This window comes from Dipodomys spectabilis, unplaced genomic scaffold (assembly GCF_019054845.1).
Source record: "Dipodomys spectabilis isolate Male_0828 unplaced genomic scaffold, ASM1905484v1 ptg000422l, whole genome shotgun sequence".
Lineage (NCBI taxonomy): Eukaryota > Metazoa > Chordata > Mammalia > Rodentia > Heteromyidae > Dipodomys > Dipodomys spectabilis.
In genome coordinates this window covers 7934402-7949965 of record NW_024871099.1, presented here as the reverse complement: position 1 = coordinate 7949965, position 15564 = coordinate 7934402, and the positions used below count along the sequence as shown (strand labels likewise).

The 15564-nt window shown below is 45.8% G+C and overlaps 1 protein-coding gene across 1 annotated transcript; it reads left to right on the top strand.

Annotated features, from left to right (window-relative positions):
• The first annotated feature begins 8185 nt into the window (after positions 1-8185).
• On the top strand, positions 8186-10699 carry Cxcl17 (C-X-C motif chemokine ligand 17). The gene is given in 2 exon segments (XM_042667791.1): positions 8186-8292; positions 10436-10699. Coding segments are annotated over 2 exon segments (237 nt in total). The 3' UTR covers positions 10566-10699.
• The last annotated feature ends 4865 nt before the right edge of the window (positions 10700-15564 follow it).

Below are 15564 nucleotides of genomic sequence, written 5' to 3'. Positions count from 1 at the left end.
GAACTCACTCTACTTTGTAGAACTACTTGAAGTTAATCAGATGAAAATTAATCAGAAGATGGGTGCTGGTGGCTCACACCTGTAGTCCTAGCTACTCAGGAGGCTGAGATCTAATGATTTCCAGCCCAGGCAGGAAAGTCTGTAAGAGTCAAAAAAAAAAAAAAGTCATAATTGAAGCTGTGGCTCAAGTGGTAAAGCTCTAGTCTTGAGCAAAAGCAGCTCAGGGATGGTGCCAAGGCCCTGAGCTCAAGCCCTAGGACTGGCATGTGTGTGCGTGTGCATACACGCACACACGCACACACACACACACACACACACACACACACACGAGAGGAAAGAATGGAGAGAATGAATAACCTTGTAATACTGCAAGTATATACAAAGGCAGCAGAAAGAAAATCAACCAAAGCTGTTATTAATGGGGGATGGGAGGGAGATGGATAGGCTGTAGCTGGGTGGGGACTGGGGGAGGGGAGTGCTGATGGAGAGGATAAGAGGGTTAATACAGTCAAGAAGGATTATTAGCCACTATGAAAACAGAACAAGGAAACCGGTTAGGGATCTATTTTTTATAAGCCAATAAAAAATAGGGAGATTTGAGGGGTGAAAGGAGGGGGAAGTGAGAGGAGGAGGAGAAGAAAAGGAAGAGAAGACAAGAGGAGAGAGAAGGAAAGAAGGAAAAAGAAGACTGAGTGTGGCGGCACAAGGCTGTAATCCTAGCTATTTGGGAGGCAGATAAGGGGGGGATCACAATTTGAGGCCAGCCTGGACATAAAAGTTCCTAAGGAAATGAACGATGCAATTTGTAGACAGGGATGGGAGGGGAAAACTGGAGGAAAGCAAAGAAAGGGGGGGACAATGTCCCAAAGAAAAATGGACGCAATACTGGAATTGTGAAATGGTATCCCTTCTGTGCAATACCTTAGTGATAACAATAAAATTATATGTATCTTAAAGTTCCAAACAATCCATCTCAGCCAACCAGGGGCCATGGTGTGTGCCTATCACCCCAGCTAGAGAGGAAGTACAAGGCTGGGCATGGTGATGCACATCTGTCATCCTTAGAGACCCAGGAAAGGAAACGTAAGAGACTCACAGCCCAGGGCCTGCCTGGACATGGGGGGGAGGCTGGAGGTATGGCTCAAAGTGGTAGAGCATCTGCCTAGTAAGCATGAGGCCCTGAGTTCAGTCCCTAGTGCTAAAAGAAAAACAAATAATAAATAAACAAACAAACAAATAAGTTGCAGGAAAATAAAGGCAGAACCTAGGGCCCATCAGAAGAATCAGAATCAATATTTAAGACCTCTGAGGTGGTCCGTGAGCAAATTAAAGTTTGAAAATCATTTCTCTAAAGTGCCTTTGAGTTCTAAAATGACAATTTCACACTCACCGCAGTCTTTCAGTTTACAGAAGAGGAAAAAAAAAGTCTATCTGTTCTCATTGGTGTGCCCTATTCCCTAACAGCCTCGCCCACTTCCAGATAGAAACACTGAGAAAGTGCTGCCATCTTGTGGTCATGTTTAGGAAATGCACTAATAAATGGGCGGAGAGGGAGGGATCCACTTACCCAGGCAACTGGTGTGAATAGAATCAGCCAGGCACAGTGACTAGGGGTGTTAGACACAGCGCCACCTGTATCATAAAGTCACAGTCCAAAGGATGGTTGTTCTGGTACCCGACTGTGATGCTAGTGAAAAACCTGAATTCCAAGCCAAGCCCTGGCTTTGTAGCAATGAAAATCACTATGAGACCCAGGGCTGGAGGCACACACACACACACACACACACACACACACACATGCACGCACACATACAAGCAATCACTACTATGCTATGCATTATCAGACATCCAGCACCTGCCTGAACTCTGCTTGAATATGGGTGATTTTTTCCAAGGAAGCTTACTTTACTGTGACAGGTTTTTGGTTTTGGTTTTGGTTTTTTTATCCTGAGCCAAAATATATCCTGCACCTATGCACCAAGCCTGCTTTCTACAGACACCAAAACAAGCCTAAAACCTTTCTGTTAGTGAAATGAGCTCCCTTCCAGTAGCTTCGCACACTCCTTCCCCTCTCCACAGCTTAGCATGCTCCCTTCCTAGGCAACACTAGGCCCGTCTAGTAAAGGCAGTAAATAATCAATCAGCCTCCAACCCCCTTTACCTTGGGATGGCACTTCTCTGGAGCAGCTACTACCATATAAGACAAGAGCCCCTTAGAGTGACCTTCAGGTCTGGGCAGTTGCAGGACCCCTTATCTACTACTTGGACAGCAGCCATAAATCTTAGTCCAACATGATGAAGCCCCTGGCCCACACGTCCACACCAGGGTCTCTACTCCTAGGCCCTTCTAGCCCCTCCTAAACCTCCTAGATCTAGGTCACCTCAGACAATAGCTGGTGCTTCTTCTCACTTCTCCCTTGTGAGAAGGAGTCTTGCCAGCCCTTACCCGGAATAAACCTTTCTTTGTTCTCTGTACCTGGATGTCTGCATGGTTTCCTGGCAAAAATCTAAAAATCTGGGGCTGGGAAGTTGGCTCAGTGGTAGAGCACTTGCCTTGCATGCCTGAGGCCCTGGGTTCGATTCCTCAGCACCACATAAGCAAAAAGAAAAAAGCTGGAAGTGGCACTGTGGCTCAAGTGGTAGAGCGCTAGCCTTCAGCTGAAGAGCTGAGGGACAGCGCCCAGGCCCAGAGTTCAGGCCCCACGACCGGACCCCCCAAAAAAAAAAAAAAATCTAAAAATCTAACACTCTCACTCTGCAAACTGTTAAACCACCACCATGAGAGCACCTCTTATTTTCCCTCAGCCACTTCTCAAATGGCACCATTCAAAGGTTTTTTTTGTTTGTTTGTTTGTTTTGTCAGTCGTGGGGCTTGAACTCTGGGCCTGGGCGCTGTCTGTCCCTCAGCTCTTCAGCTCAAGGCTAGTGCTCTACCACTTGAGCCATAGTGCCACTTCTGGCTTTTTCTGCTTATGTGGCGCTGAAGAATGAACCCAGGGCTTCATGCATGCGAGGCAAGCGCTCTACCACTCAGCCACCTTCCCAGCCCCATCCAAAGGTTTTTAAACAGAAGAAAAGCAGAAGAGTATGACATACTGGCCATTTCTGAGCTCTCAGTCATTCTCTCTGCAGCCACTTTGCAACCCTGGAGTTCTGGGAAGGACAGAACTATCTCTCTTAAACATCTTTTTTTTTTTTTTTTTTTGTATCTTTACATACCAAAACTACCCCTAAGGAACCACAGACTCCACAGCACAGATTACCCTCTAGGCAAAAAAGAAAAGGAAAAGAAAGACTTGCTTACCCTGACAATAACCATAACTCCTTTACAATCTCTGTCAAAATGACAATTGAAAGAATGATCAACTGGGCCTCATTTTGACTAGGATTTATTAATCATTGTATATTGCTCTCTCCCCTGCCCCAAGTTCTTGGTCTATAAGACCTAAAACTTACGTCTGTACCACCAAAGATAGCTGAAGATGGGTACAGGGTAAGTGACTCAGCCTGAGAAGTACAGCTCCTGGAGATCAGACCCACGCTGGTTTCAACCACAGCAGAAACTGAATTCTACGAGCGCCCTAACCAGTGCACCACAGCCGCAGATCACCCATTTCCCCGTTCTAGCACCAAGTTTATCTTTAGAAAGCCAAATCCTCCATCTGCTGATACTGAGTCCCTCCCCTCTGCCACTGCTCACTTTTCCTATATCTTGGTGAGTGCATACTGTTTTATTCAGCTTTATTTAAAAAAAAAATTGGGGAGTGGAGCTGTGGCTCTAAGTAGTAGAGCATTAGCATTGAGTGAAAAAGCTCAGGGACAGAGCCTGGGCCCTGAATTCAAGCCCCCCAACCAGTCCCCCAAGACATTCATTTTTAAAATTTTTAATTTTTCAAAAAAAATTTATTAAAAAAAATATTTATTGGCCAGATGCTGGTGGCTCATGTCTTTAATCCTAGCCAGTCAGGAGGCTGCAATCTGAGGATCCTGCTTTGCAGCCAGCCCAGGCAGACTCTTATCTACAATGAACCACCAGTAAGTTGAGCATAGAGCTGTGGCTGACGTGTTAGAGCAAAGTGTTGAGCAAAAAAACTCAGGGACAGTGTCCAGGCCTTGAGTTCGGCCCTAATACCTGCACACACACGCACGCACGCGCACACACACACACAATACCATTTATCACAGACTTGTTGTGAAGAGTAAATAATGTACAACACACTTCTAGAAATGGACGGTGTCCAACTTTCCTGCCTGGGCAGGAAATTGATAGTGCAACATATGAAGTCACCCTACTGCCACCAGGGGGCGCTGCGGTGGCTGGGGCGTGGCTGGGCACAGAGCCTCCCCAGCGAAAAGATTTTGCAATGCTCACCTGAACCCGAGCCAACTGGAAGCCAGAGGAAATGACCCCCCTCCTCCCTCCAAAAGACTTCCCCAAACTGACCTTAAAATAATCACATACGTGCTCAATATGCTTTCCTTAGAGAGGAAAGGGAAGTAGGTGTGACTACATGATAATACGAGGGAATAAATTACTTATCATAATAAATTATCTGCTACTTACAACATCACCTAATCGTAAAATTACTTCTGGTGAAAGATGACATGCCTTAAGAATTCCTAAGCTGCAGGCATTGTCTAAGGAATACACACCTATTGTATTACCTTGTTCTGTTCTCATACAATCTGTTTTTTATTTAACGTGGTGTTTTAGACTTTCAAAAAGATTACACATATTTCGAAGTCCAGTATTCCTGCATCCAGCATTTTTTTTGTATGTTTGTTTTGTGTTGGTACAGGGAGTTAAACTCAGAGCTAGGGTGCTTTTTCATTCAAGACTGGCGCTCTACCACTTGAGCCATACTTCCAGTTCTAGTTTTTGCTGGTTCACTGGAGATAAGAGTCTCACAGACTTTCCTGCCTGGGCTGGCTTCAGCCTGCTGAGTAGCTAGGATGACAAGCATGAGCCATCAATGTCTATCATCCTGATTTTTAAGTAACATTTTACATAACTATAATAGAAGGATCAGAACCATGAAACTGGTGTAGATATAATAATGTTGACAACTCACAAACATTCAAATTTTGCTAATCAGCTACTAATGCTCTTTTGTTTTAGTGCAGGGTCCAATATAGGATCCCAAACTGAATAAAATTTAAATGTCTCTTTGATCTCCTCCTGTCCAGGAGTTGCTCAGCCTTCCCTTGTCTTTCATAAGCATAATTCTGTAAAGAATACTGGTTGCTGGGCTGGGAATGTAGTTCAGTGGTAGTGTGTTTGCCTAGCATGCACAAAGCCCTGGGTTCAATTCCTCAGTATCACATACACAGAAAAAGCTAGAAGGGGCACTGTGGCTGAAGTGGTACAGCAAAAGGAGCTCAGGGACAGTGCCCAGGCCCTGAGTTCAAGCCCCAGGACTGGCAAAAAATAAAAATAAAAAAGAGTCTCATGGACTTTCCTGCCTGTGCTGGCTTCCTCTGATCTCAACCTCCTGAGAAGCTAGGGTTATAGGCATGAACCACCAGCACCTGGCTCTAACCCAGTTTTCTATTTATTAATTAGAAATTTCCTGTAAAAATGGGCTACTCCTTCTCTTTATTCAACTATTTACTTATGTCAGTAAGGGCTCGTGGATGTTTGTAGGCTACAATCCATTATTATCATTATTTATTTTATTGTGCTGTTCATAGTATCTTAAACTGGGCCACAGAAAGCTCTGATCTTGAAACAGTCTCAATTTTTTCTTTGAGTCATTCCTTACTTTATGATACTACAAGATGTTTCAGACTCATTTTGTAATTTTTTTTTTTTAAATGAAGGCTAGCCCTCTACCACTCTGAGCCACAGTACCACTTCCCGTTTTTCTAGTGGTTAATTGGAGATGAGTCTCACGGACTTTCCTGCCTGCGCTGGCTTCAAACTGCGATCCTTGGACCTCAGCTTCCTGAGTAGCTAGTACTGCAGGTGTGAACCGCTAGCACCCAGCTTTCCTCTTGTACTTTTCTGCCCCAGTGCTGGAATCCCCTGGTTCCTTTCACTGGGAGAATGCTATTTACCAGGGTATGGATATTCCCTTTGCTAGTCTATGACATTGGCTTGTGCGCCCTCTCATGGACAGATCTGGGAAATACCATGCACCCTTGCCAACCCACATTTTAAAAATTATGCAAAAGGAGAACAGAAAAAGTTAAGCAACTTGCAGTTAGGAAAAAAAATATCTAAATATTCCTCACACCTGCAACTTCACAGATCATATCACATGGGCTAAGGCTGTTTTATAAAATAAGCTTAGAGAAAAGTTGCAAAGTGAACAAGTAGAGGTGGTACAAGCCAAAGTTTGGGAGAAAAGAGGCCAAAGATGAGCAGCTTCACTTTCAGTTATGTCCACAAAATTCAGGTCACACAGGACCGCAGGAAAAAATAATAGACTAATCTTGGACCTAGGTTAGAACCCTAGATGTGTTACCCTTACCTTTGTGAACTTGGGTCTTTCATTTGCTTTCATTGAGCTGCAGTTTCCTCATCTGAAAATAAAGGACATAGTTATTTAGTTAACAAATATACCTCTTTTAAAGCAGTTTGACAATAATATAAAAAATATTTTTTAAAAACTGTTCTCGCCAGTGGCTCTCACCTGGAAATCCTAGCTAATCAGAAGGCTGAGATCTGAGGATCATAGTTCAAAGCCAGCCTGGGCAGGAAAGGCTGTGTGACTCTTGTTTCCAATTAACCACCAGAAAATGGGAAGTAGAGCTATGGCTCAAAGTAGTAGAGCACTAGTCTTGAGTAAAACAGCTCAGGGACAGGGCTCAGACCCTGAGTTCAAGCCCCACAACCAACAACAACAACAAACACACACACACACAAACTATTAGAAAAAAATTAGATGAAGCAGTTATGCCTGTTTCAACCACCACCACCACCATCCTCATCATCATCATCCTCATCATCATCATCATAGGGTTAGGGTTAGGATTAGGATTATACTGCCTGGGCGGGATTTGAACCGTGATCCTCAGCTCTCAGCCTGAGTAGCTAAGATTACAGGCGTGAGCCACTGGTGCCCAGCTGCCTCACAGCACTTTCACAGCACAAGAACACTTGCAGAGTGGCACTGAGGAAGTGGTGCAACCCCCCACGCCCCATCTGCGTGGCAGAAAGGGCATGCGGCTGGGAAATCCGAGAGCTGTGCTGAACCTCGTGCTCCCCCAGGGCCTCTACAAACAACTTGTCCATCCACTCAGTGAAGAAACATTTACCAAGTGCCTACCCGGAGCCAGAAAACAGGAGCTCGAGCGATTTCCCAACCACTAGCTCTGGTCTAATGAGGGAGAAAGGTTTTGTTTTCTTGTGCTAGGAAATGTCATCACAAAAATACCACAAGAGAAACTGCTTTTTCTTACCTGCCTCTGAAAGCTGGGAATATAAGATCAAAGTGTCAGGAAGATTTGGTTCTCTTGTGGAACCTCTTGTCTTAGGTTTAGGCTGCTATAATAAAATTATTTTTAAACTTTTTTTTTTTGGTTGGTTGTGGGATTTGAACTCCGGGCCTGGGCACTGTCCCTGAATGATTTTGCTCAAAGTTAATGCTCTACAACTTTGAGCCACAACACCACGCCAGTTTTCTGGTGGTTGATTGAAGAGTTTCTTGGACTTTCCTGCCCAGGCTGGCTTTGAATCAAGATCCTCAGATTTCAGCCTCCTGAGTAGGTAGACTTACAGGGGTGAGCCACAGTGCCTGTTGAAGGGAGGGAGAGGAGGAGGAGGAGGAGAGGAAGAAGAAGAAGAAGAAATTGTTATAGCAGAGAATTATTCAACAGCCAGAGAGGTGGCCCATGCCTGTAATCCTAGCTACTTAGGAAGCTGAGATCTGAAGATCATGATTGGAAGGCAACCCAGACAGGAAAGTTAGTGAGACTCTTAGCTCCAATTAACTATCAAAAAGCCAGAAGTGGAGCTGTGGCTCCAGTGATAGAGTGCTAGGCTAGCCTTGAGCGTTAAGGCTTAGAGACAGGGCTCAGGCCCTGCACAAAATAAAATAAAATCTTTTTTTCTTAAAGTACTCTAGATCCCCAAAGTAGAAGAAATGGAATTCTTGTGATCTAGGTGGCCCAATACTGGTCTATTTGTGGAAGTAGAGGCTGGGGGTGGCTAGGCAGGGATTTCTCTTTCCAGTTCCCGGAAATGATCTGTTTCTTTCCTACAGAGGTCGCCAGAGGCCATAGGAACCGAAGCCAGATTTCTGGGAGGTGACTCCCAGAAGGCAGCCAAGAATGTGAGTGTAAAGGTCAGTAACTAGGCTTCTTCATCATCATCAACAACAACAACAACAGAGGCCTGCCTGCCACTGAAACCCTCTCTGTCTCCTTTGAGACCAATGCACGTGTTATCTGAGCCGACCTACATAGCTTGCTGCACAGACACCTGCTTTCACTGGCTCTCCAAGCACTAGGTGCCTATCCTTTTCCCCCCAAAAAGAATCTCAGGCCAGGACTAACTTCCAAAAGGCATATTTTCCTGGTCTTCCAAAAACATGCTGCATGATCTTCTCAGCCTTTTTATCTTTATTTTTTTAGTGCCAATCCTGGTGTTTGAACCCAGGGCACTCTCCCAGAGCTTTTGTTGTTCAAAGCTAGCACTCTACCACTTGAGCCACAGCACCACTTCCAGTTTTCTAATGGTTTATTGAAGATAAGAGTCTCATGGATTTTCCTGCCTGGGCTGTCTTTGAACCATGATCCTCAGATCTCAGCCAACTGAGTAGCTAGGATTGCAGATGTGAGCCACCGACGCTTGTTTTTTTTATTTTTATTTTTCCTGTTTAATTAGAGATAAGAGTCTCATAGACCTGAGCTGGTTTCTAACTGAGACCCTCGGATCGCAGCCTCCTGGGTAGCTAGGATTACAGGAGTGAGCTACTGGGCCAGTTTCTCAGTCTCTATTTACAGGAAAGAATGAAGCAGAGAAACCTAATGGCTTGCTCAAGGTAAAACAGCACCATAAAAATGACCTGTGGGTCTTATGTTTTATTCTTTGGCTTCCCCAATGATATCCTGGAAACCCTGACACCAAATCCTTACCCATAGAAGTCAGGGGAAAAAAAATAACTTCAAAATACTGGTGCTCACACTTAGCTGAGGTCACCACTGTTTTGTGTTGACTGATCCCTCTTCCCACCCTGTTACAATACGAAAGTTGAGCACAAACACACCAGGAGATGGCCAGTAAAGTGCTGGCCAGTTCCCTACTCTCAAAACAATGCTATCTTCCTGTTTAAGCAGTGATCTGTAATTTCAGATTGTTTCCTCAGAACCCCTAGGAGAAATTTCACGGCAGCCGGGACTGTGGAAGAAGCAGTATCTTTGTGAGCATGCCAAAGACAATACGAAGAACACTAATACGTTTCAAGAGAATTACCTCCTTACAATAGAGTCGCTCCTACAGAATCCTTAAGGAAGCAGAGGCAAAGAATAGGCTGGAGGGGCTGGGAAGGTGGCTCAGTGGTAGAGCGCTTGCATGCATGAGGCCCTGGGTTCCATTCCTCAGCACCACAGAAGCAGGGGAAAAAAAGCTGGAAGTGGCCCTGTAGCTCAAGTGGTAGAGCACTAGCATTGTGATGAAGAGCTGAGGGACAGCACCCAGGCCCAGAGTTCAAGTCCTATGACCGACAAAAAAAAAAGCTGGAAAATCCATGCAGCACTAGCTTGCACCTGTAATCCTAGCTACTCAGAAGGCTGAAAACTGAGGATCACTAGTCAAAGCCTGCCTGGGCAGGAAAATCCATGAGATATATATATATATACATACATACATATATATATATATATATGAATATGTGTATATATTCACATATATATAGACACACATGCATATAAATAAGTATGTATGTATATAAAGTTTATATGTATTTATAATGTATATAAAAAACTTTATATCCAAAAAACTTCATTTTTTTTTTTGGTTGTGGGACTTGACTTGGGGCCTGGGTACTGTACCTGAGCTCTTTTGCTCAAGGCTAGCACTCTACCATTTGAGCAACAGCACCACTTCCAGTTTTCTGGTGCTTCATTAGAGAGAAGGTCTTAAGGACTTTCGTGTCCAGGTTGGTTTCAAACCAAGATCTTCAGATCTCAACCTCCTAAGTAAGTAGCTAGGATTACAGGTGTGAGCACCTAACTACACTGAATAACTTGTGTGTGCGTGTGTGTGTGTGTGTGTGTGTGTGTGTGTGTGTGTGTGTGTGTGTGTGTGTATTAGAGGGACAGTACTGGGGCTTGACCTCAGGGCCTTGCATTTTGCTAGGCAAGCACTTTTTATCACTTGAGCCACACCTCCTCACTTCAGCCCTTACCTTACTCATGTAATTTTTAAATTGCTCATAAAAATTAAATTTAAAAGCTGCTTTTAACATTAGCTCTACGCACTTATTTGTAGGCTTGGACACAGAAGGCACCACAGGAAGCCAAAACAGCATTCTACAGCCTGCCAGCAATTTCTCAAGTGATGTCAACTAGCCCGCCTTGCTCTCCCCTTACAAGTTCCCGGAGCCCACTTTCCCCATTAACCACTCTCCATCAAGAGGTAGCCCCTCAGAGAAAAGCATTTTCCTCAACCTCATATCGATTAGTGCTGCCTCCAGCACCCATCCTCCTGTCAGTCTCCTTTGTTCTCCTCTTACCCATTCTGGGAAGATTATAGAAAAACCTCAGCCACCTACTTGATCTTGTCTGATCTTAAATACAATCAAGAAAGCAGCAAACAAATCAATAAATGGGTTTTTTTTTGGGGGGGGTGCTTTGTTTGGTTTTTGGATTTGTTTTTGTTTTGTTTTTTTGTTAAGCACTGGTGGCTCACATCTGTAATCCTAGCTACTCAGGAGGCTGAGATCTGAGAATTACGGTTCAAAGCCAACACAGGCAGGAAAGTCAATGAGTCTCTTAACTCCAATTAACCACCAGAAAACCAGAAGTGGCGCTGTGGCTCAAGTGGTAGGGTACTCTCCCAGAGCTCTTCAGCTCAAGGAGAGCAACCAGGCCCAGAGTTCAAGCCGATGATCAACCAAAACAAAAAAAATGCTCAGGGACAGCATCCAGGCCCTGGGTTCAAGCCCCAGAACTGGCACACACAAAAAAGTATGGGTATGTTAATATATAGATGAAAGTCAGTTTTTTCAAAGTAGGGTCTGATCATTTACATTTAATCCAGATCATCCACTTTCTTTTTTTTTTTTTTTTGGCAGTGGTGGGGCTTGAACTCAGGGCCTGGTTCTTTCGCTCAAGGCTAGCACTCTACCACTTTTGAGCCACAGTTCCACTTGTGGTTTTTGAGTGGTTAATTGGAGATAAGAGTCTCAATAGGACTTTTCTGCTGGGGCTGTGTTCAAACTGTGATCCTCAGATCTCAACCTTCTGAGTAAATAGGATTGGCAGGTGTGAGCCATCAGCACCTAGCACTAGATCGTCCACTTTAACCAGGCCCTGATTCTCCAAGTGCCTCTCCCCTCCCCAACCCACGCTCACTGCTCATCTATCTTTCCATCCTGCAACCAACCTTTCTGAGATAAGAACTAAGTGGGAAGCAAAGTAAACAAGTATAGCAATGAATCAGACAAGGTCTTAATTAAAAATACCTTTTTAAAAATTGCCAGTTTCCTAGCAGGTAGGCGGTACTTGGTATTTATGATTGCTATCAACATCAGCATCCTCAATGCCTTGTGTTCTATGGGCTTCTGATCTAGCACAAAAGATAACCTATGAAAACCAGATTTCAAGGTATGAATGTCAAGGCCATTTGAAAGGGCTTTGTGCTCTAAAAATGGGAGGACCACACTTCTTTTTTTTTTTAAAGCATAGGTATGAAATGATGAGGGACACTATAGGGAGATTAAACTGGCAACCCATTGTAGGAGTGAATAAAACGGGGGGGGGGGGGGGAAAGGAATATTATAAGTATAGAGATTGCCTCTCCCTGTCCTTTCCCTCAAACAAGAGGAAGGTCTGGGGGGAGGACCACTCATCGAGTCCAGCTTCTAGCATCGCAAATGAAACAAAGACTAAACTGAGATGCTTCCCTTATGAGAGGGGTCATTTTCACTGAGTAGTGAGTAGGGTGGGGTCCTATTTATGACACAAGAGGACAAGCCCCTCCCTTCTGGAGAGAGTGTGGGACACACAGCCATCTTCCTCATCCCTCCCCACGTCAAGACAGAAGGCACAGAGCACATCCACTTGGTACAGGTGTGGGGGACCAACAGTACCAATCCACTAGGAAGACCAGAGATGCCAGGATGAAGGACTGGAATCTAAAGGGAGATGCCCTCCTGAGAGACCTGTGAGGAGGGACAGCTGGGCAGGGCTGAAGGATGAAGCCTGGGAGACCAACATCTCCTATGAGGGAAACAGCAGTGGAGCCAGGTTCTGAGTCAGTATTCGGGTCAGTGTGGGAACCTGAGCCACACTCAAGACCCATAGAACCCGAGACAGAAAAGACTCAGCCAGGATCAAAGACGCAGCGGGAATCCACACAGCCAAACCTCCTTGACCAGCAGGAGCCCCTTGCCCAACGAGAAGCTGAATCCCAGCAGGAACCAAAAAACCAACAAAAATCCCCACCAGAGTGTGAATCGCAGCAAACATGTGCCACGCGTAGTACACACTTGTATCAGCAGCACGCCAACTCCCAACAGAAACCTAGGCCAGGGTCTACAGCTCCACAGGAGCCAGAATTGAGAGAGGGACTTGTAGGTCAGCCAGAACCAGCAGAACTATCTCTAGCTCAACGAGAAGTGGAATCAGCTCCCACAGCCCAAACTATACTTGAACCCCCAAAGATATGTCCTGCCCAGACTGAATCTACGTCCCAAGTTAGACCCGAACAGCCAGACCGTGTGGCCCAGACCACACCTCCTGTCCAAAGACCCAAAGGTAAGCAGGGATTTTTAACCGAGTGGGGATTTTTAACCAGACTTCATGAACTATCCATCCAGCGCTCAGCCCAAGAATGGAGGTCATTTTTTGAATGGGCCACAGATTCCGACACTGATTCAGAAGTGACTTCATCTTCAAAGACAAAACCTCTAAAGAAAATCAGTGAGACAATGATCCCAGAAGTGAATCCAGCCTTAAAACAAACACCTAGTTTCGAAGCTGTGTCAGGACATGGTGGGACACCGCCACATAGGAAGAAAACCAACACCCAGAACCACAAAAACTACCGGGACCCAGGTGAGTCTGAACCCAGAGAGCTAGAGCCTCTTATTCTGACATTCAAGATTGGGGAAATCCTTAACTACTCAGAGGCTGAGGATCCTGGTTTAAAGTGTATCCTAGGGAGGAAAATCTATGACTTTTTTTTTTTTTTTTGCTAGTACTGGGCGCTGTCCTTGAGCTTCTTTTGCTCAAGGCTAGCACTCTACCACTTGAGCCACAGTGCCACTTGAGGCTTTTTCTGTTTGTGTGGTACTGCAGAATGGAACCCAGGGCTTCATGCATGCTAGGCAAGCACTCTACCACTAAACCACATTTCCAGCTATATACCACCCTTGATCAGAAAATGCTGAGATAGTGCCCAAGCCCTGAATCCAAGCCCCAGTACTCCTCACCCCACCCCAATTCCGAAAGAGTAGGGAGATTAAAACAAAAAAAGATGATGCGGGGTGCCCAGGGCTCACGCTTGTAATCTTAGCTACTCAGGAGACTGAGATCTGAAGATCACAGTTCAAAGCCAGCGTGGGCAGGAACATCCAGGAGACTCTTATCTCCAATTAACCATCAGAAAACCGGAAGTGGTCCTGTGGCTCAAGTGGTAGAGAGCTTGCCTTGAGCTGAAGAGCTGAAGGACAGCACCCAGGCCCAGAGTTCAAGCACCATGACATACAAAAAATAAAGAAAAAAATTTTAATAATGGGGCTGGGAAGGTGGCTCAGTGGTAAAGCGCTTGCCTTGCATGCATGAGGCCCTGGGTTCTATTCCTCAGCACCACATAAGCAAAAAGAAAAAAAAAAAAAAGACATACCCAGTGCCCCTGGCTCATGCCTATGATCCTAGCTACACAAGAGGCTGAGATCTTAGGATTGAGGTTCAAAGCCAGTCAAGGCAGGAAAATCCGAGAGACTTATCTCCAATAAACTACTCAGAAAAAGCTAGAAGTGGTGCTTTGACTCAACTGATAGAGCACTAGCCTTGAGCAAAAAAGAAGTTCAGGGACAACACCCAGGCCCTCAGCTCAAGCCCCATAATTGGCAAAACAAACAAACAAACAAACAAAAAAGATGGTAAGGGGATTAAAAAAAAGTTCAAAGATAGCTTAAGTTACAAAATGAGATCAAGGCCAGCCTGGGGGCTCAAAAATAGAAGAAATACTAAGATTTTACTTTGTGCTAGAGTCGCTCAAGTTATCTTTCAACAACCCCTTGAGGTAAAAACCCACATCCCCAGTGTAGAGATAAGGATGTCCAGCTATTAAATTAAAAAAAATCTGATTTAAGGTGACACCATTAGAAAGTAGAAATGTAGGATTTGGGCGCTGGCTTTCTCTCTACAAAGGGTTTGGGGGAAATCAGAGGTAAGAAAAGGACTCTAGGCCCAGAACCAGGAAACCAAGCACTCCTCAGTCTTCCCGTGTTTATTCCCCTATGCATAAAAAACAGCTGAGCAGCCGAGGTGAGGCAGATACTGAGGTAAGCACGAGCAGGGCAGTGCTCAGGGTGGACCTTACCCTGTTGAGTATCGCTGTAGACAATCCAGGCATTCACCACCACCATTGCCAGGTGGCCTCCATAATGACTCAGTTCAGCCAGGCAGGGTGGCCTTGGGGGGCTGCAGTTCTCGGGAAGGAGGAGTCTGAGAGAGGGGCAAGGTCAAGGGGAGGGTGGAGGGAAAGGCGGGGAGCAGCATCTGATGAAGGGGGGGCCGGGCCTAAGGCTCTGGTTCTTCCCGGGGCTCCTCCGAAGCAGGCCGCAGTGGCCATTAGGCACCAAGGTCTGTTGCCACTTGGGCCCCGATTCTCCTTTTCTAGATTTTTCTTGGCTGTGGAGAAGGGGGAGGGGGAGTTGCAAGTGTTGACGCGTGTTGTGGTGGTTAAAGTATCCTAAAGGGGTAAAAGCAATGCAATTCCAACCCTGAAGCTGAGGCCATAATCCAGAAGGCGGCCATTGGTGGTCTCTTCACCCCTGGAGTGGGGCAGCTTCTTGAAGGGCTGGGCGGCTCCTGTCTGAGTGAAGAATGGGTCTTAGTGCCAGCGCTGGGTGTGTAAGGCTTTTCCGGGAAGGAGGAGAGCTAGGATACGGGAGAAGGTTCAAGGCCTGCTTTTTCTAGTGCCGAGGACGAAGAACTTTCTCTAGGCCTCCACACCCCAGGCCTCCGCTGGCCGGCTCGCGCCATCCCTCGGCTGGTGAGGACACGCATGCGCTCTCGCTGGCTCTCGCGGGTGCCCCCCCCCCCCACAGGCAGTTGGCTTTGTGCGCATGCGCGAGCCTCGAGTCGCTGGGTTTTCCCGCCTTTTCTGGAGAACGCATGCTCCCTCCGCTTCCTCGCTTGCCCCTCGGCCTGCATGCTACCACCCTC